This window comes from Manis pentadactyla, chromosome 12 (genome assembly GCF_030020395.1).
Source record: "Manis pentadactyla isolate mManPen7 chromosome 12, mManPen7.hap1, whole genome shotgun sequence".
NCBI lineage: Eukaryota > Metazoa > Chordata > Mammalia > Pholidota > Manidae > Manis > Manis pentadactyla.
In genome coordinates this window covers 48,024,522-48,048,667 of record NC_080030.1, presented here as the reverse complement: position 1 = coordinate 48,048,667, position 24,146 = coordinate 48,024,522, and the positions used below count along the sequence as shown (strand labels likewise).

General features: G+C 36.6%; 1 protein-coding gene across 12 annotated transcripts in view; it reads left to right on the top strand.

Annotated features, from left to right (window-relative positions):
- Positions 1-24,146, top strand: part of UTRN (utrophin) — a 483,718-nt gene that overhangs the window by 70,763 nt on the left and 388,809 nt on the right. For all 12 annotated transcript variants that reach the window (XM_036906868.2, XM_036906866.2, XM_057489131.1 and 9 more), the window contains one exon: positions 21,764-21,825. In XM_036906868.2, the coding sequence (XP_036762763.2) occupies positions 21,764-21,825 (62 nt within the window). The remainder of the gene's footprint in view (positions 1-21,763; positions 21,826-24,146) is intronic.

The window sequence follows — 24,146 nt, the reverse complement described above, 5'->3', positions numbered from 1 at the left end:
GTTGGATGAGGGCCAAGAGAAAGGGTATAGAAATGATAAACCCCTATGTAAGGGGAAATATGTATTTCTTTTATTCCTGGTAATCCTTACTAATGTAAGGATTGAGGTCCTATAAATTTGTTGCTATTCTTCCTTTTTGTCCCATAAAGAGCCACTGTATAGGCAGTTGGGAATTATCATATGGACATTTAAGGTGGCCTAATGCTGGACCTTCATTCCTTCAGTTTCTTTATTCTGCAGCATATAGAGGAAATGAGAAAATAAGGAAAACTCTGGGAAATAACAAATAGGAATGACATTAACTAAAGAATAATGAGCTGATAGTAGATGTTCAATAAATGGTTTAAAAAGGAATGAACCAAGTAAGTTGTTTGTATACATGATTAAAGTTACTTTAGGATAGATTCTTCTCTCTGCTTTAGAAAAGGTGTGTGTATTGAGTCTAAAGGAAAGAGAAACCTATCATTAACATTTAGAACTATAAATCAAAAGCTTCAAAATAAGATTAGCTTAGTGTTATCCTAAGAATTGCAGAGGAGGAACTGAGAGAGATTTAATGACTATTCTTTCTTGATTTAAAAGGTGTCTCTCTACTGCATTTGGATAAAGCGATTTTGTTGCTTAATTCTTTCATTTCTGTCTTGACATTTCATCAAATGAGACATTATGATTTTTTTAAAGATAATGTTATTGAACATTTTTGGGGGTCAGAGAGTCACTTTTACAGAATTGATAGAAACTGAAATTTCTGTTCCTACTCAGAATCACATATGCAAGGACATACTTTTTCTCACAACTTTAAGAGTTTATAAAGTCACTGAAACATCCAACTGTGGAACAAATATGAACTTTTGTTCATTGTTTATTTTATTCTTGTTTGTTCATTCATTTCGATGGCTTTTAAAGTTGGTAGGATTATCTGAGAGAATGCTGCCTTTGGCTCTATTTTTTAAAAAAATTAAGATGTATGTATCTATGTTTAAAAAGTCAAACGTTTCATCACATAAAAATTATGCCCTACTCTCAGGGGGGAATATTTCCAACATTAGATGATTTTTATAAATTTTCAGGGTAGGGTGGGGTTTGTGTGCATATGTTTGTATATGTATTATAATATGTATGGTTTTTATTTTTAATAAATACAAGATCACATCATATATTGTTTTACAATTTTTTTTTTTTGGCTTTGGCTGTATGTAGCAAATCCCTTTCCATGGTAATATTGGTAGACCCAGCATGTTCTTTATAACCAGCAATTCTACACACATATGAGAATTATTTGTGGATTGACTTCTATATTTAATGTGGTTGGTGGCATAAATAAGAGGAGAATAAGGAGCAATTGCTGGAATGACATCTTAGTTGCTTAAGTTCTGCTTTGTTCACCTTCTCAGAGAGTGGTTGTGTACGGCTGGGGGAGGCATATATTTTGAACAGAGGGCATTCTTGGCCAAGAAATAGGCCTCCTCCTAACAGAACAACCACTGTGATGATTTACAATGTTTGAATCTCAGCAAAAATACCACATGTATTCTAAATTCCTTTGTTTTCACTAAATAACTCAGTAAGAAAGAAAGTTTCCTATGATTGAAAAGAATAGACACTGTTGAGAGACCAAGTTTTGCCTTTTAAGGCTGAATGTGTTTTATTTTAAGCTATACTTTCTTCTCAAGAAGACTGGTATAAACAAGAGGAGGGCCCTCTGGTATTTCTATGCAAAGCACCAGTAACACTGCTTCTTTTTAAATTAATTATTTTTAATCTCACTTACTTATTTAGTCCCTATTGCAGTGGCACTGAACCGGCTCAGTATTTCTGACAGTGTGTGTTACTGATACGTGGAGGCAGCTTGCCTGGGTTGTAATCTTTGCTTCACCTCTTATTAGCTATGAAACCTCAGACAAGTTTATTAACTGTTCCCTCATCTTTAAAATAGGTGCCATCTCCTGGTTCTTGGGAGGATTAAAATAAAGATAGTGCAAGTGAAAAGACAACCCAGAATATGGGAAAAAATATCTGCAAATCTATACAGCAGTCTCCCCTTATCCTTGGTTTTGTTTTCCATGGTTCCAGTTACTAGTGATCAAAGGTGGTCTGGAAGCAGATGATCCTCCGGACTTACTGTCAGAAGGTCAGTAGTAGCCTAACGTTATGTCACAATGCCTGCGTCATTCACCTCACTTCATCTCTTCACATAGGCATTTTATCATCCCGCATCAATACTAGGAGGGTGAGTGCAGTCAGTACGGTGCAATATGATATTTTGAGTGAGAGCCCACAATTCAAATAGCCTTTATTACAATATGTTATTATAGTTATACCATTTTATTATTAGTTATTGTTGTTAGTCTTTCACTGCACCTGATTTATAAATTAAACTTTTTCATAGGGTATATCAAATCAAAACCATAGTGAGATCATACTTCACACCCACTAGGATGGGCATAAGTAAAAAATACAGAAAAGAACAAATGTTGATGAGGATGTGGAGAAGTTAGAACCCTTATACATTGCTGGTGGAAATGTAAAATGGGCCCAGTGGCTTTGGAAAATAGTTGGGCAGTTTCCCAAAAACTGAGGCATTGAGTTACTGTCTAACCCTGCAATTCCCCTTTAAATTATATCCCCAAGAGATTTGGAAACATACATCCACACAGAAATGGCAGGATTATTCATAACAGGCAAAAAGTAGAAACAGACAAAAAAATGCCTGTCAGCTGATGAATGGATCAACAAAATGTGGTCTTTCTATACAATGAATTATTCAGTGATAAGAAGAAATGCAGTATTGATACAAGCTACAGCCTACTTGAGCCTTGAAGGCATAATGTTGAGTGAAAGAAGCCTGGCACAAAAGGCCACATAGCACACAATCTATTTATGTGAAATGTCTAGAATAGGAAAACCCATAGGAAGTAGATAAGGACTGGAGAAAGGGGAACGGTTGGGATGTGAGTGCTAATGCGTACTGGGTTTTTGTGGTAATGAGAATATTTTGGAATTAGTGGTGATCATTGCACAACTTTGCAGTTATACTAAAAAGCGCTGAACTGTACACTTTAAATGGATTAATGTTACAGCACATGAATTATATCTCAATCGACAAAAAGTAAGATAATGCATGGGGAGTCACATCATGTCTTGACATGACAGAACTCTGCATATATTAGCTTCTGCTCTTACTATCATCATCATTATAAAAAGATAATTGCTTGTAATCTGCTTATATAATTTCTAGTTCTTTTCTTCAAATTACACAAATACTAGCAACTTAGTGCTTGCAATTCTTTTTAAAGGTCTGCCTTTAAACAGATTAGTGATGGAAAGCCTTTGAGTTATTGTGAGTGTATGTATTTTCCCCATTTGCTTGCACTGCATCTTCTTAGTATAAAATAAAGTACTTTCTGGCAGGTCATATGGCATTTATAGATTTTTTTCTCTTTACTGTCTTTCATTTGATTTATTTGACTGGAGAAACTCAACTCCTGTGATGGAGAGAAAGCAAAGAAGCCAAGAGTAGGAAAACCTAGAGGAATTCCTCAATCTTGATGAAATTTCCTTTCAATGTTTTACCCCACAGTTAAACAAGGAGTTTTTTCTTCTTTTGGGCAGTAGCTACATAGTAGGAGACATAGAGTTGTACAATGTATTGACCACATTTAGATGTTTTTTGAAAAATTTTATATGAAATACATGGTAAAAAGCGACACGTTTCTTTAGTCTGTGTTTGCTAAATATGTTGGCCATATCCTAAACACTGATCCCTTTAAAACTGTTATTAGATGAGACTTGGGGGCATTTCATGGCTATAAGGACTAAATGGTATTTATGTACGTGGATAGACTTTAAAAAATTACAGTTAATAACATGTTAGAATATTTGATTATGTTCAGGGAAATGCTCATGATCTGCCTATGGAAGGATCAAAAACTGATCTGAGCTGTAACTCTCATTTCTGCATTCACTCCCTTAAGCTTTTTAAAGGGTATTCTAATTTCATTATTATCAATATCAGCACAAGATCATTTCAGTTTCCTCATAGGCGGGTATCTTGGTGACTTTCGTTTTCCCCCCATGCTCTGCTTGGATGTGTAACCTTGTTGACTTGGCTTTGACTGTTAGGTATCTCTACCCCATTTGCTTTGCCTAGCTACTGATTTGCTGCTTCACTTCAACCTTTGATAAAGCTGTTACACTTTCTCTTTCCTAGCGAGGGACCCACTTGTTCACCCTGCTGCTGGGATGCTTCAGTCTTGCTTGCTGGTTGGAGTGTGTCCCCTGGATGGCCCTAAAGATTGGTATCCTCATTTCCTAGCTTTTGTGTGGGTGTTGCCGGGGGCACCTCTCTTCTGTTCTAGCACATAGGCTGGTCCCTGACAATTGCCACCTTCTGCATGGCAGTTTTAAGGCATGCCTTTTTTTCCACACAAGGGTAGCAGTCTTTTTATAAATTGTGTATTTAACTGAGTATTAATACTGAAATCTTATTCATATGTGAATAAATTTTATGGCTGCTTTGATACCTCATGTCATTCTGATTTGAATTTTTTCTAAAATAATTATATTCTAAACATTTGTATCTTTTATTTTCTTCTTATTGTTGAGAAAAGGAGTTTAATTAGTGAGTTTTGGTAATGTATATACATTTAAGAATTATGTATACAATGGCCATAGGTATCTACAGTTAAATTCTTTTATTAAAGTTTCACTTTTACTGAACTGTGAAATTTACCACAGTAAAAATGGTCTAGTTTTATTACATGACTTATAAAGTACATAAGTCATTGTTAATAGTAATGACAGTTGTATTGTGAGCCAAAGATAAGAAAAACTTTGTCACACTGAGTTGAATGACCATGATGAATAAAACTAACATTTTTCTGTGTGCAATTATTTAATATATTATACATGTGCTTATAGGTATAATTGAGTATACCATATTCTATCCTATGTATTCACATAAATCTATTGAGTTAAAATATGTGCTGCTTATCAAAGTTTGGCACAATTGTTTATTCATAAACCTGTATGATCTTCGAATTTAGTCTTGATGCTGTTTGTGTATGAAAGGCTGATGTGTGGTTTGTATTTCTTGCCATTGTGAGTGCTGTGCAGTTTCTTTTCTGGTTAGTTACTGCCAGCACTACTGTGGGGCTGCTCCCTGTGTGTGGCTTTGCCTCATAACCCGCACAGTTGGCTCCTAGACCCAGGCCATCTCTGGTTGCAAGTCCCTGTAGTATTTACTGGAAGTGAGCAACTCGGCATTGCTCCTCTACACAGTGCTTCAGTTTGCCCTTATTAGTATTTCTTGGTTCTCCCATCTGTGGGCCTCGGATTTCTCCATCAAAAAATAATCTTGTGCAGAGTCATGATCCTCCTGCCTTTATAAATCAACCCCTTTTTGGAAAGGGGAATGATTATGCATGACAACTCTAAACACTAGGATAAAATGTTCCTATTTAGATGAATCAGGGGTCAATTTTGTTTTCTAATGAGCTTTAGAATTGCTTTTCTTGTCTGCCTTAGGGACTATTTTTATGCCAGCTTTCCTTCTTTTTAATGTTTCTAGAAGTCAATGTTCCTTCTTTGCCAGTAATAAAGGGTATTTAAACATGTGAAAAAGAGGAAATGAGGAAGAAAATTTGTGGGTCATCTTGGTGATCACAGTTTTAAAATTTTGCAGAAGGATGAAAAGGCCAAAGATATAATAGAAATTGTGTTCTTTTTATTAAAGTGGACAAGTTAGAGGTCTAGATTGAATTACAGTCAGTACACAGTTTGTTTAGATTTAATGAATACATTAAATAAATTCATTTAATAATTTTTTTATCGACAACCTGTACTGCTTGCTGCATATACTATGGTGGGCAAAGTAGACATTTCTTGCCCTTATAGATGTATGCAAATCAGTATGTAATCAAATTGAGATAAGTATTAGGGTGCAAAAGAAAAGAAAACAGTATGCTTTGAGATACTGGGGAACATTAGAAGTCTGCTCTGAAGAAAAGATGCTTAAATTAGCTGTGAAATAGCCATAGGAATTAAGCAGGCTGAGAACAGAGTGAAGAGTACTGTTGACAGACATAGCAGCAAGTGCAAATATCCTGAGGAGGGAAAGAGCTGGTGCATCTGAGTAACATGAAGGCAAATGTGGCCAGAGCTAAGGAGAGAAGAGCGTTACAAGGTAATGGGGCCAGGTGATTCAGAGCTTTGTTAACCATGTTAATTTAATTGTTTCAAAGTTCTTTGTCAAGCTGGCTACCATTTAGAAAGTGGGTTAGATAGGAACAAGAACAGAAACTAGAAGCCTTTAGGTTGGTGGATTCCAAACAAGAGATGACAGTAGCTCAGACTGGGGGATGACTGGGAGATGGAGTTGTGGATGAATTAGAACTAATACAATTTGGTGATAGATTGCGGTATTAGACAGACTGTGGTTGTCTGTCAAGGGTTGGTTTCAGGGTCCTCGTGTGAACAGTGAATGAATGAAGGTGCTGGGTGCAGAGTTAAAGACTGGAGGCAGAATTGATTTGAAAAAAGACCATCCGTTCAGTTTGGGATGTGTTAACTTTGAGATGAGTCTGTGAGGTATCTTAGTGGAGATGTCAGGGAAGTGATTGGATACGTGCTGTGTTATTTATTTCCTGTTACATAACAATTTACTCTGGAACTTAGCAGCAAATTATATTAGTAATATCTTGCTGTATAACAAATTATCCCAACATTCAGCAGCTTAAAACAACAAGCGTTTGTTTCTTCATGCAGTTTCCCGGGTCTGGAATTTGGGAGTGACTTTGCTTGGGGATACTGGCCCAGGGTTTCTCGTGAGGTTGCAGTCAAGGTGTTTGTCATGGTTGCCCAGGTCCTGACTGAGGCTGGGGTATCTGATTCAAAGATCAAGTATGCACATGGCTTTTGGCAGAAGGCCTTTGTTCTTGTTGCCCTCAGATTTTACCATAGGAGGCTGTTGTTCCTTACCATGTGGACCTCTGCACAGGGCTGCTTGAGAGTCTTTATAACATGGCAAATGGATTCTCCTAGAGCAAGTGATATGAGAGGGTTCAAGGAGGACATACTAAATATCTCTTCTTTGAAAATCAACTTGAAATAAACACAATGAAAAGCATTTATTGTGTATGCTTTTTCTTCCCAACTTTATTTTTGTGATGAAATACACATATCATAAAATTATCATCTTAACTATTTTTAGTTAAATGAACAGTTCAGTGTCATTAGCACGTCTACATTATTGTGCAGACATCACTGTCATCCATCTCCATAACTTACTTCATCTTGCAAAACAGAAACTTAGTATCTGTTAAATGATAACTCCCAACTCCCCTTTCTCCCAGCCATTGGCAACCACTATTCTGCTTTCTGTTGCTGTAAATTTAACTACTGTGGGTACCTCATATGAATGGAATCAAACAGTATTTCTCTTTTTTTGACTGGCTTATTTCACTTAACAAAATGTACTCAAGGTTCATCCATGTTGTAGCATGTGTCAGAATTTTCTTCCTTTTGAAAGATTAAATAGTATTCCGTTATTTGCATAGATCACATTTTGTTTATCCATTCATTCGTCATTACCCACTGGCTTACTTCCACCTTTTAGCTTTTGTGAATAATGCTCTTATGAGGATGGATGAGCAGATGTTTCTTTGAGATCCTGCTCTCAATTCTTTTGGGAATAAAATTGCATGTGCTTATATTTTTTATTATTAAGGTATTACTGATATACGCTTTTATGAAGGTTTCACAAGAAAAACAATGTGGTTGCTACATTCACCCATATTATCGAGGTCCCCCCCAATACCCCATTGCAGTCACTGCCCATCAGTGTGGTAAGATGTCACAGAGTCACTACTTGTCTTCTCTGAAATTGCATGTGCTTTTAACTCAGACTCAGGGTTGCTAGCTTACCCTTGTCCTGAGGGAAGTGCTAAAGCTTTGAAGAAAGATTATCTGTTCAAATCTTTTTGTTTGATTCACTGTCTTACTCACTTCAAGACAAATCTTCATCATGATTGTATTTTATATAGTCTAGGACCATGGAAGGGAGAGGGTAGTTGTAATGTTCTCAGAAGACAGTGGCCCTTGACTTGCTGCAATATAAAAAGGACCCTAGTTTTTAGGGTGTCATTAGGAAGGAAACACGAAAGAAAAGAGAACATTCTCCTACCTTTGCAAAGCTAGGTTGACTGTGCACAAGGATTGCTCTCCGAGATTCTTGTCTCCTACTTAAGAAATGATTTAACAGTGAGAAAAATCTATGCAGGAAATCAAAGTCCTGGAACAAATGCATTTGGCGTTTTTATAAAGCTGACTAACATGATTAGGACTCTTCAGTCTAAAATGATGAAAGGTGGAGAGAAGATAAAATCACTGGCTTATAAAATAACTTACTTCAGAAGAGCAAACATGAACTTGTTCCTTCAATCTTCAACTAAATTAATTAAAGCAATCTTCAACCAAGTTAGATTAATCCAGGCCTTTTGATGATACATTTGATGGTACATTTTGGACAAAGAAAAGGAAGAGAGCTCTTTTACACAGAAGATAATTACCAAGTTTGCAATACCCAGAGGTGGTATAGGCTGAATTTACAAATTTTCAAAACAGGCAAATAAATGTCAGATCCACGTACTCTATTAAATAAAGGTAGTGCTGATTTGAGTCAGGATCCTAATTTTCCACAGTAACTCAGAGAATAAGTGATTACAGAGGATAACATTAATATGTCAGGGCAGTGGCTTGAATATGAGGTGTTCTGCATTTTTGTTTGCCCTATGGATTTTATCTTTTTATGTCCTTTGTCCAACCCTGTCTGAATAAAAACAAATGTTAATAGCTCATGAGAACGTTTTACATAGTTATATAAATTGAAAATGAGGGAGTATGTACTTTTCAATATATGAGACTATGTATTTCAATTTTTTTTGCTCATTCACTTGCAATTTATAACTTCTAAGCAGAGAGTGAAGTGCTTCACAGGCTGATTTCTCAACTGTGAGGTCCGTGGGAAGAACTCTTCACTCTGAGTTTTTCAGGGGAAACATAGTGTTCCTTTCTGGCATGTTCTTCCTGCTTATTATAAATATTTATCTTGAACAAAAGGTTGCATTTTAATGGACTGGCAATTTTGAAAATTTAACCTTTAAAATGACTTGTCCTCTTTTTTTAATTTTTTGACTTTTATTTTTATTAGCGTATCTGATATACACCCTTGTGAAGGTTTCACATGAAAAACATTGTGGTTACTACATCCACCCATATTATCAAGTTCCCCCCATACCCAGTTACCAAAGGGGAGGGGTGGAAGGGGGTGGGTGGGGAGGGAGGGAAAAGGGGATTGAGGAGTATTATGATTGGTACTCGTCCTCTTTTAAAAATTCTCTTACATCTTGGTTTTTAGTTGCCATAGCATGAAAACACTCTGAAATAGAGAAAAAATTTCAAAAAATTACTGCTGAAATACTTTTTTTTTAATTAAAAAAGTTGTACTTGAAGTGTGTTGTATTTCATTGATGTATATGAATAAAGGACAGCTCCTCCTCCTTTTCCCCCTAGGTGTATGTTCTTTCCTGAAAGTGAGTTAAGTGTTAGGTCCTTGAGAAAGTCTGGGTGGCTGGGTGTGACCAGTCAGCAACATTTGGGTTTGCATTAATCTTCTATTTTTGTCTTTCCATCTTAATAACTGATCAGTACCCTGAGCATTTTACCTTGAAATACTTGAATTTGTTGCAATAGGTGTATTTTAAATGATGTAACATCCTGTCTCACATTGTTTCCAAAGTGAATAGACTAGAAGATGGGAAGGGACGGACCTGCATAAGCAGTTTTGTTTGTTAGTTTGTTTGTTTTACATCTGGCTAATCGTCTCCAGACTGAAGTGAAAAACTCACTGGAAAGACAGATACAAGTAAAAGCAATTTAACCTGATAGTTTCGTGTTTAGAAATATGTGACCTTAACTGCATCTAGTTTCAGAGGTTGGCTTTTGATACCATCTTCTGGGGTTTGGCTTTATAAGGGAGCCCATCTTACATGTTAGGTGTTGGCATCTAAAGTCTCTTCCTCTGTCCTGGGTCCTTCCTGTCCGCATGGAATTCCTTATTCTCACCATCCCCCACCAAAGCAGACAGATGGGCAGACAGACGGACAGACAGACAAACCTTCTCTCAGCCCAGTTTATTTTTATAGCTGCCAAGTTCTCTTCCCTTCCCACTTGTTTTCATGAAAGTGGAGGAAAAATACATCTTCTGCTGAATGGGTGTTTCAAAGAAAGAAAGTGGTATAAAAATATTATGTATTTATTCTAGAAATTAGAAAACATAGCTAATACATATAGAATATAAGAATCTCTGAGGATCTTAGAAATAAACTACTGATATTTGGCTCTTGTCTTTCTAGTCATAAGTGCATTGTATAATGTGGACAATGTATAAATGAAACACTGTGTGTACTCTTTAATCACTTGCTCTTCAGTTCCTAAATATATTGTGAAAATCCTTCCCTGTCTTTATGTATTCTTCCTTAGTATCATTTTTAATGGTCTGCATTTATGCATGAAAATATACTTTTAAGCAATCCCCATGGATGGATTTTTGCAATTATGAAGAGTATTTTGAAGAACATCCTTTTAAATATATCTAAATATTTGTGTGCCTAATTATTTCCTTCGGATAAATTCCCAGAATATCTGGGTCAGTAGTTATATAATTCTAAAATACTTTGGTATAGGTATTGTTATATTGCTCCTGGAAACTTGTAATAATTTACATGTCTGCCAGCCTGAAGCCAGCTTCCGTTTTCTTACAACAGTGGATAATAGCTGGTTCTTGTGCTCAAATTCACCTATCTATTTTCAGCCCTCATTTTGCCCAGCAACTCCGGTAGCTGGCTTTAAGTCTGTTGAATATGCCTTTCTTCTGAAAACCTGAGGTTTTGGGATAGTTTCATCCATGTGAAGACCCTTTCCTGCCTACTCTAGTCTTGCGTTTCTCAGGCTTGAGTGGTATCTTCATCTGACTGTGCTGCTAATCTCTAATTTATCAGCTGCAAAAGAACTTCCTTTCTTCCCTAAGCAATTTCTCTTCCTGTGCTTTTTTTTTTTTTAATGTAGAGGCACTTTCCTTCATGTTACCTGAAATCCTGGGAATTTTCTTGACTTCTCTACCTCTTCATTGTCTTTACCATAATTCAGTAGTCAAGTCCTGGCAATTTTACCTACACAATTCAATACCTCTTGCATTCACATCTTTCTTTCTAATCTCATTGCTATTCTACTACTTCTGGCCTTCAGTTATCTATTGTGGGAGACTATAGGCCTCAAACTGGCTTCTGTTCTTCCTTGTGAATCCATGTTTCATATTAAGCTCACCGGAGCACACTTCTGATCATGTTGCCTCTTTGCTCAGAAAAGGTCAAAGACTCACATTGCTTGCTTGTTTAAACCCTTGTCTATTCTTTCAGGCTTTTAGGACTTTGCACCTAAGAGCTGTTCTCTCTTCCACCAATGCCCTTTACAACTGTTCTTACGTATCTGAAACATCAATTCAAGGCCTAATTAAGATGCCACTTATTCCTTGAATCCTTCTCCGACTCCCTGGTCACCCATTAAGAAGAAATACTTTTTCTCTGAATTTATGAATGTATCGGTACCTAATATATTGTTGTAATTGTCCGCCCAGTTTGGATGTACTTGTCTTACATCCCGTCAGCCCTCCACAATAGCTTCTTGAAAACAGCAGCTGGATCTTTCTTGGGACCAGCATAGCAGGGACCAGCTCAGTAAAGTATGATATGGTTTTTAGTAAATGTCACTCTCTGTTTCTTTACACAGAGTTTTCCACAAAATAGATGAACAAATAAATTTCATTTAAAAAAGTAGGAAATATAAGATTATAAGTGGTAAATGTAACTAAGAGTTGGAGATATTTCTATTCTTATTACCTATATTTATTGGACAAGAAATCTTACAAAATGACCTAAGCCAATTTGGTCATGCACAACCATTAATTTTTGCTTTATTTTTTCTCAGTAGTGTTGGCTCCCAATGCTTAAAAGTAGGGCATGAGAGATGTCCACTGTCCCACTCTGAAGGTCATAATGAAGGCAGGCTTCAGAATAAACCTGCCATGTACATTGGCCTTCATGAAATAGTCATTATTAGCAAGCAGGCTCAAAAACACTTCAAATGGCCTACTTTGTAACCTTGGGAAGCTACATTTTCCTGTCCTTTTGAAGGACGTGAAGGCTTTAGTTGAGGTAAATGCAGCAATATTGGCAGGACTGGGCAATGCAGTGTGATGGCTGCTGAGCACCTCAACTCTGATTATTAGTCAACACTGAGATGTGTTGCAAATGGGCAATATACACCAGATTTCAAAAATTCAGTAAGAAAGAGAGAATGTAAAATGTTGGTAATTTAAAAATATTCAATATATGTTGAATGACAACCTTTTACTAAAATTAATCTTGCCACTTTAAAAAAATATGGCTAGTAGAAAATTTAAAATCATGTATATGGCTTGCATTATTTCCCTATGAGACAATGCTGTTTTAGAGAGACAGTTTAATTAGACTTAGGGTTAACATCAGGTACCTAGAGTCCTCCCAGCCAGCAACTGAACACAGAGCCTTAACGGATCTTGCCTCCTAGACTCACCAGCTTTTTATTCTGTTTCATCAGTGGTCTACGATTTAATCAATGGGATATGTCTATAAAACATTTTGGCCAACCCACATTCATTGGATAACACTAAATTCCCCAGTGGGAGAGTGATTCTAATCTTCTGATTATGCCAATTATGAAGCTACAGTAAAGCACATTTCTCACATTTATTAAATTAATCAGCAAAGTCTGGTGTTAATGGCAACAAAGATAACCAGTACTTCCGTAGTGGCCACCTCTGGCATTTAGCCTTCCTAACTGAATTACAGCTTCTCTTCCCTGGCATGTTATTCTGGGCTGGGCAGTGGGAGCCCCTAGAGCATTTTCCATGCTGGCTATGCGTATTCCCCTGTGATGAGCTTTCCCGGTGGTTAAACAAGTTGCCTTCTCCTTCCTATCCTTCCTTTCTTGATTCTCCTCCTCCACTTTACAGAAGGAAGACTCACCTCTCATGCTCCCTAAATCTTAGTGTGCTACAGTATTGTGAGGCACCACACAAGGGGGGCAATAGGAGAATGCAAAGTAATGAACAGGCCTTTGGAATTATTAAAGTGGTTAGTGTCATACTGCATCCATGGCAAGGCTTTGAGGCTGCCATGCATCCATGCATCCGTCCAGCCATCCATCCTACAGTGAAGATTCTGATGTGAGCTGTGGCCCTGGAGTCATGTATGAACATGTTTTTTAAATAGAAAACCAAAGTCAGACTTCTCTTGTCAGGAAGTAAGTCGATCTAGCTTAAAAGCTTGACAACAATGAGGACTAGTTTTGCCAATTAGGTAATAGAGGAGACATTTTCGATTAATTGAATGAGCTAAATTTGCAGGTCCTTAATGATATGCCAGAAATGACATCTTTTTAGCTAATAAATATACCATAAATAATAGTTATCAATTAAAAAATGTGCATGGAATTCTTTTAGGGGTTCATGAACGAACAATGATTCAAGCCTCTGACTTAAACTAGCACAAATATAACATCACACTTTCTATGTTGAAGTCTTTTAAAGTATATTGTAGCCATCATCTGGGAAGTTTTAAGAAGGGAAATAAATGATGCAAAAGATACTCCAGAAGAGAAATGGCAAAAGAGGCAGAATCAAATGGTTGCCTCAGGTCAACCAGGACCCAAGCAGTCAGGCAGCCTCTATAGCTGAGGATTCCAAATTGGGGACCTAAGCCAAGGAAGGACCAGGAAGGGGTGCTGGAGAAGAATATTCAGGGAGATAGGATGGAGGAGGGGATTGGATGTTAAAGAAAGTGAGGTGGCAGAAGAAGGCGGTGGGTAATAAAAACGAAAGAGAGAAACTTGAGAGAAGTCCCAGCCCCAGTGATTGTCCAAATGAGGGAGTGGAGTCAAGAAGGCTGGCAGCTGGGTTTTTGGGTGTGCTCATTCTGGCCTCTGAGGTTGTCTAGGCTTGTGCCAGTGTCTAATCTTGACGAGCTAGAGATAGTTTTTCTTTGATTCTGGAGTTCCTGGAGGTCACCCTGCTCTTTGGCACCACCTGGGGACTCTCCTGCTTAGCTGAATGGAAAGACAACTCAGAGCTTGAATGGGTCGTTGTCTGTGTCTTTGTCTGTCTCAACGTGTTTATATGGCTCCTGACACACAGAGAACTAAATTGAAGTTCTAAGGAGGGAAGTCAAACCGTATTGCAACACCTTTTAATTCACTGGATTTGTTGGCTTTAGAATGTCATCATTGGCATGTACAGTGTTCATTCACTGATAATTCATTGCTTGATGCTTTTATGTGTATATATATATATATATATATATATATATGTTTTTATCTGACTGTGAGTCAGAGTCATGATTATAGAAGACACATCATATACAGTTAAAGGTTTTCTACATCAGTTCTATAGAAAATAATAGCATTCCTACAGGGGGTGCAGGGAAAAATTTGGATACTTAAAGTATTTTTTCTTTCTCTTCAGATATTTTTCTTCAAGATTTTTTTCTTGTTTGAGAGTTACTTTTTCTTGAATATTTTAATTTTATCATATGGATATATGTGAGGAATCTGAGGGAATCTCTTAGATTCCTTAAAACATGGGGAAAACAATGAAGTAATTAAAAAATAGAAAAACATGATGTAAATGTTTAGCAGTCTTGAAAGGGCATGTTTTTGCTCCTATTTTGCAAAGTAGAACTTGTCATGACAAAGTCTGAAGTCAGATGACTGGAATTTTTTACATTAAAAAAATTTTTCCCCCCATCCTCACGAAAACTCATATGCATAGATTTCCATCTATCTAGAGATATATGTTTGTGAAACACTTATTCTTTCTTGAGATTTCTGTCGATAGTTTGTAGAACATAATAGATCTTTATTTAATGGGACTAGAGTGAGGAATGAAATGTCCCAGTGATTTTCTAAGTCTAATTTTGGTCGATCACTTAAAAAAGTTTTCTATTGCCTTTTCATGACAGTGACTCATCATCTTTAGGACTCATTCAGCTCTTCCTGAATAACCTCTCCTTGTTCTATGACATTTCAAGTGCTTTTAATAAAACTCTTTCACTCCCAGGACAAAAGTCCACAGTGAAGTGTTTGTATATACAGTTTACAATTTGCACCCCCATAAATTGAGTCTTTGTCCTTTTCACATTTGCAACACATTTAATATAGTGGATATCTAAGATATTAGGAGTTTTTACTGAAGGTATATCCAAAGAAGAAAGTTTCAAACAATGCCAGATGCTTAGAAACCTTACAGACATTCTTCAAGTTAAGTTCAGCAGCTCTAGAAAGTGAAAGTGGGAGAACATTTCCTCCTGGATTCCTTATGCATTTGTTTAAAAAACTTGAGGAGCTCATTCTGGAGAAGATCGATAAGAGGCAAATAAACTGTAAAATTAGAAGATGGTCAGGAATTACTGGATATGTCAAATTCTGCAAATAATTCTTTGGGGAATAGACGAATCATTTTGCAATATTGTGTGGCTTAACTGCCACAGAGCCATCTCTGAACTGTAGCTACTTTGGAGCACTGTGCTGTGGAACTTGGGCTAGTTCAGAAAGCCTTCAGGATATTTCTGAGTTCGGGGGGTTTTGCTTGGTGGTTTTTGTATTTTCAAAAGTCACTCTTACACAGTCAGCATCATTAGTCATTAGAGAAATGCAAATCCAAACCTTGACATACCACTTCACACTTACGAGGATGGCTATGATGATTTAAAAAAAAAGGAAAATAGGTATTAGTGAGGATGTGAAGAACTTGAAACCTGTGTACCTTGCTGGTGGGAGTGTAAAATGGCACAGACAGTTGTATGCCAGTTTTCATTAAAGCATTATCACAATAGCCAAATGGTAGAAACAGCCCACGTGTCCATCAGCAGATGAATGGATAAATTCATATGCATAAGGTGATCTGTTATTTAGTCATAAAAAGGGATAAAATTCTGATACCTGCTACAACATGGATGAACTTTGAAAATATTATTCTAAGTGAAATGGGCCAGATACAAAAGCACAGATATTGTCGATTCCACTTATATGAAATACCTGGAGGAGGCAAATACATACAGATAGAAAGTACATTAGAGGTTACCAGGGCCTTGTCCATGGGGGCAGGGTGGAGAGAATTACTGCTTAATGGTTACAGAATTTCTGTTTGGGGGATGAAAATGTTTAGGAAATAGTGGTGATGGTTGTGTAACATTGTAGTTTCATTAATGTCACTGAATTGTATACTTTAATATGGTTAAGATGGCAACTTTTATATTATATCTATTTTACCACAACTTAAAACAATAACAATATTATACCAAACCCCATTGAACTGTACACTTTAAATGGGTGAATTGTATGATATGTGAATTGTATCTGAATAAAGACATTAAAAAAGGCATTTAAGAGTAGGAGTACTACTCTGTAAGGAGACACAGACCCTGGTTTGATTTCTGGCCCCCGCTAATTGCACATCACAGGATAAACTTCTGACATGTTTTGTCTTAGGATGGGAGTTTGATCAGCTGCGGCACCATTTATACCTTCCTGCTGTTACATGCTGTGATTCTGTGATAGTAAGGTGGGTAGTTCTGATGGGTTAGTTTGGTTCTCAGCTGAAACAAACATTTTCCTCCAATGCTGAAAGCGATAGAAATTCCAAGTATAGTCCAGGTGGGGCTGTGGATTTTCTGGAATCCCAAGGCTCAAGAATTGCCATGAGTTTGCGAGCAGAGTGAATGGGTAACCCTAGTAGTACATGCTTAAAGTGGTTAATTATCAATGAATCTAAGTTTTCTTAAAACATAGATTTAAGAAAAAAGAACATTATTGAGCATATATTGCTAATTCCATATCCATCTTCTTTATTATGGTTGTAAACAGTCTTCAGGAATGAAAACTCTCTGAAGTTTGGGTCAGTTTCCAATTGTTCTGATGATACTGTTTTGACATTATTACATGTTAAAGCCCTTTGCATTTTCTTACAGATACAGAATTATGTTTTAAATAAATGTGCTATTTTTTTTGTCAGGTATTGAGTCTGAACCTGAAATGAAGAGGGTATCTTTCTGTCCATTCTGTCTTACTCTTTCTTTCTAGAATGCCCTTCTCTCCATCTTTGCTTGAACCAGACTTCATCTGCCCAAGATAATATTTTAAATGCCTCCTTTTTCCCCATGAAATTCTCTCTGACCTTCTGCTCGGAAGTGCATTAAACACAGGCTTAGGAGTTGGTGAGACCTGGTTCTGTTTGTGACTGTTACTTGTGTGATGGGTGATGTGGGGCAATTCGTTTAACTTTGGTTCCTGTATCTTGGCCTTCTCATTTGAAAAGTGGGATTTTCCTGTTCCTTCTCACTTCATCCATCTGCTTCTCCCAAAAAGACCATCAGCTTGTATTTTGCTTTTTAGTGAGTGAAGCAAGAAGTCTGTTTCAAATGCAGTTTTTAGCTTTAATAACTTCAAGGTGTACGTGTGATAAACTTACCAAAATATCATTTGAGGTGTTAATTCACTAAACTCTTCATACACTTAGGTAGTTCTGACAATTTTGAAAAGCACCTTTTAAATATTAAGGTTTTTTTAGAGGTCATCTGAGGATGTCAGATTTCGAAACAAACTCAGGAAGTTGAAATGCACTGCTTGAGAGCGGTCTGTCTCTTGTGTCTGTTTCTTTGTCTATGTATTTATAATATTTTTTATAGATTCTTACATAATATGTATACATTTTCATATGGCATTTTAGTACATACTCTTTGAATAAATGAATTGGCATTCTTGAGAGGCCAAGAAATTGGTTATGAGAAAACAAGAGAGGAGCACGACATGACTAAGCCTTAGTAGTAGATTTATTTTGGGCTTGACTCAAGTACAGTACCCAGTAAAAGAAGTGGGAGTGTGGCATGAAATGCTGTCACTGCTTTCAAAATAATCTCTTTTGCTAATGAGGAACTGGCTTTCTGGGGTGTGTTAAATTTTGTGAAAGAGAGGCTTTGATAAAGGTACTCCGTTTTAAATCATCCAGTGACATTTCTTTTTTGGCTTACAGTCTAGGGACTTCGTTTCTGAATAGCTGCATTTTATGGAACTCAGGTTATTGCCAGGCAATTGGACACTCTTCAGTTGCTTTGGAAGATGCTGTGGAGGACAGTGTTTTCTCTCTAATGGTAGAGTTTAAATGGTGGTATACATGTTCCAAAGACTTGGTGTTTCCATAGGGGAAACAACTCTTAATTTCTCTGCCACATTTCCAGATCAGGATTTAAATTGAGATTTGTTGCTAAGTTCTACTGAAAGAGTTTTTGATGTGCATTTGAGCTGGCGAAGTGAAAAGGATTTCAGACCAGTTTCCTGGGAAGATGTATCAGGCACTCGTGATGATGTCTTGTGTTCACTTCTCTTACCCACAGCAGAAATAAAATTCCAGCCTAGGCAGTGGCACAGGCCCTTGGATCTGTGTGAGCATGTCAAAAGCATTTTAAGAAGAGCAAAATATTTAGAGGAAGAATTTAGAAAATCAGCCTTAAGGGATTTAACACATTTTTCTTCTCCTAATTCAGTCCCGTGTTTGTACCCCTAATGGAGAAAGGTCATTAATGGATAAGATTTGCTAAGCCAGGAAAGGCTTTTAGCAACTAAAAGGTTTTTACAAATCCAAATCTAGAAGAAACACTTATTTGGAAAATGGAATGAATATACGGAGTGTAAATTATCCTCAGTAATTGAATACATATATAAATAATCTAGGTACATGTAAGTTTGTGTTGTTGGCTTGCACATTTTTATTTGGGGAATTAAAATGACTAATTGGCTTGATAAGGGAGAATTGGATGATTTTGAGACTTTCAAAGTTCTGCTAAATTTCTAGCAAGGGCAAATGATGGATTGGAATAGCCTGACTTAGATTTTTAGTTGTCCTGCTGACACTTTGCAGGCATATTTTCACCTCCCTGAAAGAGTTACCTGGGCCAAGGCTGTTACCTTAATTATTACCATGTGGAAGGCAGTTCTGTACTCATAAGTGTTCCAAATTTGTTATGTTTTTAATCTTGCAATTGAAAAACTACAGGCTAATTCCTGTTCTTTTATGGAATTCCTGTCTGCTAAAAAGTGAGAGGGGCGTGTGTATGTGTGTGTCTAAAAAAAGGGAAATCTGAACTGAAATATGAACCCTTTTATTCCTTTTTATATTAGGAAAATGAGTACAGAAGACTGTTCACAAATTTTGGGTATATCTGAAACATTTGGATGCTGGACAGTTTATCTTTTACAAGCCAGTATTTTCTTATCGGTTACTTAACACTCATATCCACACTTTTGATTTGATGCAAAGATCAAACACTATTAATAGAATTTAAAAAATAAACATCTCTGTATGAAAATAATCTATTTTTAAGATTTGATTTCATTTTATATGTGATAAAGTTGAAAAATTGTATTTATCATTTAATAAGGTGACAAGAACATATTTCTTTGTCCACTCTGTATCTGGAGAGGAACTTATAAAGTATTAGATATTTTAGTAGGTTTTTGAAAATAAGAAGGTTAAATACTTAGAAAAGAGGTTAAGAACATATAAGATATAACACTTATATCTTAGCATTTTCCTGTTTTTATGGTCAAAAATTCTTAAGTTGTATGAATATCATGAAATTAAGAGAATTTTATATTTATGACCTATATATGTTTTTTGGTGTTGTTCACAGCAAAGGAATAATAAACAGGGCCAAATTTACAAAGGTAAACCCTTTCTAAGGTAGTGGAACAAATAGATTTTCCAAGTGCTCTGAACACTGATATTTAACAGTAAATTTTCATATTTGTGGGGCTGGTATAGCGCTCTGTGCATGTTGATGTGTGTGACTACCTTAAATTCTGTGCATAATCTCCTTCTTGGGTCTGATGGTCGAGGCAGGGACATTCAGAGTGTGAAAACAAGTCTTCTTGGTTAATAAGTGGCTTAATGTGGCATTGATCAGTGGTAGAAAGTCTGAAATCCCAGCTTATGCTGACTACATTTTCCTTTTGGAGGGAAGGCCACCTCTCAGCACAATTAACATCAAGAATTTTCTTAGAGAGCAATTTTGTTTCTCATCCAATTGCTGCCTTTGTGTCTGGGAGCCAGTCTCCAGTTACCTTTATGGATTTGTAGAAGTGTACTCTTTTTCTGGAGCTGCTGCTATAGTATTTGTTTCAGGAATGACCTTTTAATTACAAACCTTTCCTTCCAGAAGGGAGTAAGGACCAAAGATACCACAAATGTGATAAGGTACTGGGTGACTAGAGATGAGTGTGGTGGTCTGTGTTGAAAGCTCTTTGAAACTGACGCATGGAGGGGAGAGCACCCTGCAGTTGCTGTTATTATTTTGCTGTTTGATTGTGGAGGCAGCCTGGTGCTGTGGACAGCAATGACAGCGGTGGGACACCTGCATGTATGTATATGTAAGGTGGCTTTCAGAACCACTTAGAGATTGTACATATTGTTTTGTAGGCTTTAAGCCAACAATGACTCTTGCTGGTTGTTATAGAGAACCGGGGAGCAGTTGACGAGGATATGATTAGAAGTAACAAGAGATGGTAAAATGGATATTTATCTGTCTTGTTTGCATGTATGCTATAATAGTAATTATAATAATATATACACACACATATATAATAATTATATAAAGAACAACAAAGACCTCAATGCCAGCTCTTCGTCAGATTTTTCCACTTGTATTCACTAATCTTCACAATGGCTTTGCAAGCTGGAGGTTATTATTCCCATTTTATAGATGAGAAACCTGAGGTGAGGATGCATTATGATGGCTTACCCAGGGTCACATGGTAAGTGGTTTGAGATTCAGCCTCCTTGCTTCTAAAGCCCTTTGGTCTTTTTGTTCTATCATAAGGCTTCCTTGTACCTAACCAGATTATTCTGCCTCTCTTTAAGAAGTTCGGGATAATTTACTTTTTAAGGTCGATTTTCATTTGCTGTGGCTTGGAAAATGAATTTGTAATCAAATGCAAAATTGGTCATTTTTTAAAAACCTATTCTGATTTTTCTACTTGTAAAAATACATAGACCATTTTTATAGGTCAAGATCATCAAAACCTTGTTATGTCAGTCTTACTACAGGAAAACAGGCTATGGAATTGCCTATAAACCTTATATTGGTTTTTGTTCTGGAGTGTGTAGGACTTGTAACGAAAAGGAGGAGACGTGAGTTTCTCAGTTTTTTTTTAATGGACATCTTAGGTTTTTGTTCTGAACATGGGTATGTTTATATCATGATGAAATTTTACTAAAACAAACTGTGACAGAAAGCATTGTATATACTCATCTGAAAGTAAGGTCCTGATTCTACCCCACAAGCATGGATTTGGTGTTTGGCTAGGTGTGTTGGGGCTCAGGGACAGAGCGCCAGCTCCCTTGGGAAGGTGCTGAGTCCTCCTCTGCTGTAGGTGTCAGCAGACTCCATAAATGATAAACTCGTCAGTCATCACATTCCTCCTTAGCTGTGGATCATTATGCCTCATGAACTCCACTAATAAGACAATTTAAAACTCTCCAGGATAATGATGATCTTATTTAGCACCCTTACTAAAGGTACAAACTCATATTTTCCCTTCTCTCTCCTTTTCCCTTCCACAGATGAACACAATGACGTGCAGAAGAAAACCTTTACCAAATGGATAAATGCTCGGTTTTCAAAGGTAACAGAGACTTTCGAAAACCTCATGAAGATTCAAATGCTTCTGTCTGATTAATAGAGTTTGGTTGGAAGTATAGTGAGTTTTCCCAGAAAACATGACCTAACAGAACTTTCTAAGTATGCAGATATATTTATTCTTCCTTTATTCTTTTCTAAAATTCACTTAAGTGGACATTCTGGTGTAATCAGGTCATGGTGCAAACACATTCATGTATAAATAGCTCTTTATTTCTGTGTGGCACTCTCCAGATATTAAGCCAACAATTTTCCACTTTTGAGTCTGTGAATCCTGGACACATTTAGGAAATTAATATATCACTGGGGAAATTTTGGGTTCACTTAGTGAAAAAAATGATTTCATTTTGCCTGGTTAAATTCAAATTACTGTCATTCAGGTAGGCTGTCTACCCTGTGCAAGAACATATAGGGATTTTTATACCCATCAATGCAGCTAATAATGTTTCTTTGCTTTGTGGTTCTTTTTCTGTGTACTTCCTCATTTCTTTCCCCAAAGATATGTTCATTCTCAGCATTTCTAGCCACTTGGAACATAATCAATGTTTTGATCGATTCTGTTCTTTTAGGGGCAGAGCAAGCTGAAGAGATGAATGGCTGGGCTGTTTTCAGACTTGTTCTAATATAATTATACATTGGTTATGGAAGTTGGAATTTTGTCTTCTAAGTCGAAGGTGGGAGGAGAATTTTCTGGTTAATGGATTACAGGCTGTATTATAGAAAATGACAAATAAAGGTGTTTGAGGGAAATACCAACTCATGGTCCTTTAAATAGTATGAAACTATTTTAACTAAAGTTATTTTTTGAAATTTTCTGTTTGAGAAGACTGTAAAAATCAGGAAAACAAACATTGGTATTTCTTTGAGGCAAAATGAGAATGTTTTAGGGTTACTCTGAATAGCAGCAAAGTTTAACAATCACTCCATGTTCCAATATTTACTGTTGAGTGTTTGATTGCAATGTTTTCTTAGGTTTTGCAAGTTTTTTTTGAAGGATATTTATCTTGCCTCTGAGAATGTAAGGAATGTGAACACTGACTTTGACAGAAGGGTCAAGAATATAGAAGTGCTTGCGTGATTGGTGGTTTTATGGATAGGATTACTCCAAAGCACACACAGATTTTTTTTAGTGAAAAAGACACAGAAATTAATTTTAGTTTTGTTTTAGAGGAACAGTAACATTTCTGTTTTGTTCTTTGTGCTTTGGATTTGATATTATTCAAAACTCTTGAAGTATCCATCTGCACGTGGCCATATTCTGAGCAATGTAGTTTTATAGTTTTAGCAACTGGAAAAGTCTGGCTGAGAGATATTTTAGCCCAGTGGTCTTATGAGTGCTCATATGTGTCAGAATTATCCATCTAATAATAGTTATTATTATTGAGGGTAATATGGTCATTTTCTAGAAATAGCAAGTTAAGCAGACCTAGTTTTTAGCAGCTTAGTTTAGTCATTGGGGAAGAATTACTTAGAACTGATTCTGAAGATCCATTTGAGAGCATTATAGTCTAGGTAGATCTACATTTAGGGAATATTTGAAACTTGGTGATTTACTTTAGTCCCTATTGATGAGAATGGGAAGAAGTAGACAGTACAGTAGGGCATGGGAAGGGGGCAGAATAGGAGAATAGAGATGACAGTTGAGAGAGAATAATTAAAAATGTTTAACCTTATCAGTATTGCCACAAATTTGGGCCAGACAAGACATTATGCTGACAGTGTGTGATAGAATGTTGAGCTGGAGTATCACCTAGTAGCTCTCTGTCATTTCCAGGACTAGAGCCAGTGTGAATACCAAAGCTGTACCTGTGTCAGTACTGCTCAACTTCTTCACTTTGACCTTAAAAAATAACCTCACTGCAGTTACTGTCCCTTGGCGTTTTTGCCATTGGACAGTTCTCAGTGTCTATTGATCATTTAGGTCATGTACCTGAATTCTGTCAATAAGTATCTCAGTATTTATTGTGGGCCACTGACATCTTTAAAAAGGCCTCAAATCACACAAAGTCCAGCAGTACCAGAATAGTTTATCCAATGAACTTGATGTTTACATTTGTACATTTATAGTGTATATGTTATTTTGTAATATCATTAAATGAGAACTTTAAGTCCCATGTAAATTATTTGCCCCTGGAAGCTTGCAATTTTTGCCAAGACAATGAAAACACCAGGTAATGATATCATTTTTAGTAACAGTTCTAGTTATGAAAATGACACAGAATCTAAAAGCTTTTTTTATTTGGAGAAAAGGTATCAAAGGTAGAGCTTATCCTGGAAACATTTCCTTTCAGATTACTTCTGGTAAGA